Source organism: Pinus tabuliformis, chromosome 6 (genome assembly GCF_031772625.1).
Source record: "Pinus tabuliformis cultivar Carrire ecotype Pingquan chromosome 6, CPIR1, whole genome shotgun sequence".
NCBI classification, from domain to species: Eukaryota; Viridiplantae; Streptophyta; class Pinopsida; order Pinales; family Pinaceae; genus Pinus; species Pinus tabuliformis.
Window position 1 is genome coordinate 458,073,144 of NC_142292.1, and position 4,256 is coordinate 458,077,399.

Consider the following 4,256-nt stretch of genomic DNA (forward strand, 5'->3'; position numbering starts at 1 on the left):
CATGATTATGTAAGATTAAAAAATAAAAGAAAGACTATATACATTATAAAGATTTGACTTCAATGTGGAGGCGACTGAAACATAAACCAGTGGGCGCAGACGTATGGTATACGAATTCGGTGGAATTCGATGGAAACTCCTATTTCCAACCCTATAGAAAAGTTAGCGCCCCTTTACGGATAGTGATATTAAAACACGAGCCGGAATCAGGATGGCTTCGTCGCAGGAAACTCTTGGCCGCATACAAAACGATAGGCTTTCAAGGGATTTGACTTCATGCCAGAGACGGCTGAAAGATAAACAAACAAGTGGCAGGCGCAGCTGCGTATCCGAAATGGTCGACGTAATCCCATCCATATTGGGTGGGTGGAACTCAATGCCCTGTACAAATAAACCTATTATTGCCCCGGAAGAATCAATGATGCATTCCTGGGAATAATCCCCAAATTCTCTCCCATGGCCATTCCCAGCAATCTTCTTCCCTTGCTTATTGCATTCATCGTTTGTTTATCCCAGCATAATGCCCAAGTGGATGAAATTCAAATTCTACTCACTGTAAAGGCAAATCTCCAAGACCCAACGAATGCATTGAGCAACTGGGAGAGCTCTGCTTCTTCTCCATGTCAGTGGAATGGAATCAGCTGCAATACAAACGGTTCAGTCACAGAAATCATTCTGGAAAGAAGAAGACTCAGTGGTCCTGTTCCTTTTTCTGTCATTTGTGGGCTAAAGGCATTGAAGGGTATTCAGTTGGGTTACAATTCTCTGTATGGAAACATTCCAGATGGGGTTTGGAATAATTGCAGTCAGTTGGAGACATTAAATCTGACAACCAATTCATTGGCGGGAAGTTTGCCTGATTTCTCCGCACTCAGCTCCCTGCAAAGTCTGGACTTGTCGATTAACAATTTTACTGGTAAGTTCCCTGTTTCTGTTACAACTCTGACTCAATTGTATGCCTTGAACTTAAATGATAATCCTCTGTCTCAGAGCTTAATACCCACAGAAATATTCGGCTTAAAGCGCCTAAATCGATTGCAATTATCCAACATTAGCCTGGCAGGACCCATTTCGCCTTACATAGCCAATCTGACAGAGCTTGGACTGCTAGAGCTCTCTTACAATTCTTTAACAGGAACTATACCAAAAGAAATCACAAAGCTTACGAAGCTATATCAATTGGAACTTTATGATAATTATCTTACAGGAGAGATCCCTTCAGGGTTTCGAAACCTCGCTTCCTTGAGGTTATTTGATGCCTCTAGGAACTCGCTCAATGGGACACTGTCCGAGCTTGCAAGCTTGAACAATTTACAGTCTCTTCACCTCTATACAAACAACATTTCAGGCGAAATACCCAATGAGTTTGGCGAGTTCCAACATCTGGCAGATCTATCTTTGTACGAGAATAATCTCACTGGTCCAATACCACAAAACCTTGGTAGTTTGTCTGATTTCACTACCATAGATGTATCAGAGAATGGTCTCACGGGAATGTTGCCCCCTGATATATGTAAAAGGGGTAAATTGGTTTACTTTCTTGTTCTACAAAATTTCTTTACAGGTGGGATTCCCGAATCATATGGGGCCTGTTCAACGCTGAATCGCTTTCGAGTAAGCAATAACAATCTGACAGGCACGGTACCGTCTGGTGTCTGGGGATTACCCCATGCAACCATAATTGATTTGAGTTTCAATAGTTTTGAGGGGGAAATAAGCCATGGAATCAGCAAGGCCAAAAATCTATCTGAACTCTCCATCCAAAACAATCAGTTCTCAGGAAGCTTGCCTCCAGAAATTGGGCAGGCACTGCTCTTGGCTAGAATAGATGCAAGCAATAATAGGCTCTCTGGTGAATTGCCTGCTGAAATTGGAAATTTGAGCATGCTGAACAGCCTGCTTTTGCAACATAACATGCTCTCTGGTCCTATACCTCAAACATTAGGGCTCTGCGGGGCTCTTGCCGAAATAAACCTTGCTGGAAATACACTGAATGGTACTATTCCTGCATCATTGGGATCCATACAAGTCCTCAATTCTCTGAACCTCTCCAACAATCAATTCAGTGGTCAGATTCCAACGAGCCTTTCTTCATTGAAGCTCAGCTTGGTTGATTTTTCCAACAATCAGTTAACAGGGCCTGTGCCAGCGCAGCTAATTTACCTGGCAGGAAACCATAGCTTTTCTGGAAACCCTGGGCTATGTGCAAACAATGTCAGTTCAGATTTCCTGAGGCCATGCCCTTCTTCATCCAGAAGAAGATTCCACATAAAACTTATCATTGCGTGTACTGTCGCTGCAGCTGCACTGTTAATTCTTGTTATAGGCTTCCTTTTGTACAGAAGCCTTAATAGAGATACTATGGAAGCCCTATCTTGGGATATCAAATCCTTTCACAACCTGAAGTTCACTGGCGATGACATTCTCCATTGTTTGAAGGAAGAGAACATGATTGGCAGTGGGGGTTCTGGAAAGGTATACAGAGGAGAGTTAAGAGAGGGAGAAGTTATTGCAGTAAAGCAGCTGTGGACCAACAACAATGCCACCAACCTGAACCACAGTAAAGAGGCATTCAGATATCGGGAATTCAAGATGGAGGTTGAAATCTTAGGCTCTATCAGACACAAAAACATAGTGAAACTCTACTGCTGCATTTCTAGCACAAATTCACATCTCCTTGTATATGAATACATGAAGAATGGGAGTTTGTGGGACAGATTGCATCAGACAATAGGTCCAACATTGGATTGGCAAACACGCTATAAAATAGCCCTTGGAATAGCTCATGGATTGGCTTATTTGCACAATGACTGTGTTCCTGCTATTGTCCACAGAGATGTCAAATCCAGTAATATACTGTTAGATGAAGATTGCGAGCCGCGCTTAGCTGATTTCGGAGTTGCAAAAATCCTTCAATCCTGTGGAAGGGGAGACTCTACAGCTATTATTGCTGGCACCCATGGCTACATTGCTCCAGGTAATCAATCATTCATACTTTGTAAAAGGCTTGAACACAGTAATGTTTTAGAGTAGCCCAAAACAAATGCCATGCTAACAATTTAGAAGAATGAAAGTAACTGATAATATGTGATTGTGGGTTGCAGAGTATGCCTACACCTACAAGGTGAGCGAAAAGAGTGATGTATACAGCTTCGGGGTAGTGCTGTTGGAGCTTGTGACTGGTAGACAACCTATAGAGCCAGAATTTGGGGAGAACAAGGACATTGTTCGCTGGATTTCTTGTAGAATTTCTACCAGAGAAAGCACATTTGAGGTGATAGATAGCAGGATACCTGATATTTACAAGGAGAGCATGATTAAGGTGCTGAAAATAGCAGTGCTCTGCACCAGCCATCTACCTGCCATGAGGCCTTTTATGCGAGAAGTAGTGGATTTGCTGTTGGGAGCTGATCCATACTCTGGTTCCTCATATTCAAGTAGATTTTATTTGGAAATGGGCAAGCCGTAAGATTTCATATCCATTATGTAGTTTTATATGTGAATGCTAGTTAGTCGAGATTGCTGACCACAGGAAGCCGTCAAAATGCTTCTGGGGAAGGAAGCAGGAGTCTGAAATTGCCCCCGTGTATGAATAGCATTGTTTCAGAAATTACCTGTGCAAACACATGATTGTATCTTAGCAAACTTAGCTGTAACATAATGCTGCCCAAAAAGCAAGATTTAGAAATGAAAATGCAGTTTTTGGCAAATATTGACATTTGAAGTGACTGTCACGACACAGTTTACCATGTGAAAGATCCTGTTAATTTTTCTCACTTAAAGACCTGTGTCTTACTTTTCTTCATTTTTGCAGACACTCACTTACAGTCATCCGTCTCTAAAGTTTTTTAATTGAGCAAACTACTGCTTTGTGAATTTAAATGAAGGTCAACTTTTTATATCATGAAGCAATGGCTGTGCTATTAGGTGGGTTGTTGACATGATTAATAACATGTGTTTTATCTTGAGAGGTTATATGTTTAAATTTAGAGTGGTAGAGCATGTTTGCCTTCGTATATTTTAGTAATTAAATAATTGTCAAATTTAGAGGGCCTAGAGTTTGTATGCTTTTGTAGATTTTAGTAATCAAATAACTGGCTAGAGCAGAGGTCAGTCCCTTGCCCCATAAACAAAAGAATCTCATACAACAATTTAGTGTCTGATTTAACCATCAAAGTAGAGATTGGTTAAATCTAGATTTATTTTTATTAAGTTTATAATTTATTTATTTTTTTTGGTAAGGGCAAGTGATTTCA

General features: G+C 40.9%; 1 protein-coding gene across 1 annotated transcript; it reads left to right on the forward strand.

The window, feature by feature from the left end:
* Window positions 1–231: 231 nt before the first annotated feature.
* LOC149259283 (uncharacterized) lies at window positions 232–3,776 on the forward strand. The gene is made up of 2 exons (XM_089417995.1): window positions 232–2,977; window positions 3,105–3,776. The coding sequence occupies exons 1-2, from the start codon at window positions 457–459 to the stop codon at window positions 3,467–3,469; spliced, it is 2,886 nt and encodes a 961-aa protein (XP_089274121.1). The 5' UTR covers window positions 232–456; the 3' UTR covers window positions 3,470–3,776.
* The last annotated feature ends 480 nt before the right edge of the window (window positions 3,777–4,256 follow it).

Excerpts from the sequence above, each read along its gene's own strand:
- LOC149259283 (XM_089417995.1), top strand. The coding sequence starts at position 457 with ATGGCCATTCCCAGCAATCTTCTTCCCTTGCTTATTGCATTCATCGTT. Across the intron at positions 2,978-3,104 it reads CCATGGCTACATTGCTCCAG|AGTATGCCTACACCTACAAG; the intron begins GTAATCAATCAT and ends TGTGGGTTGCAG.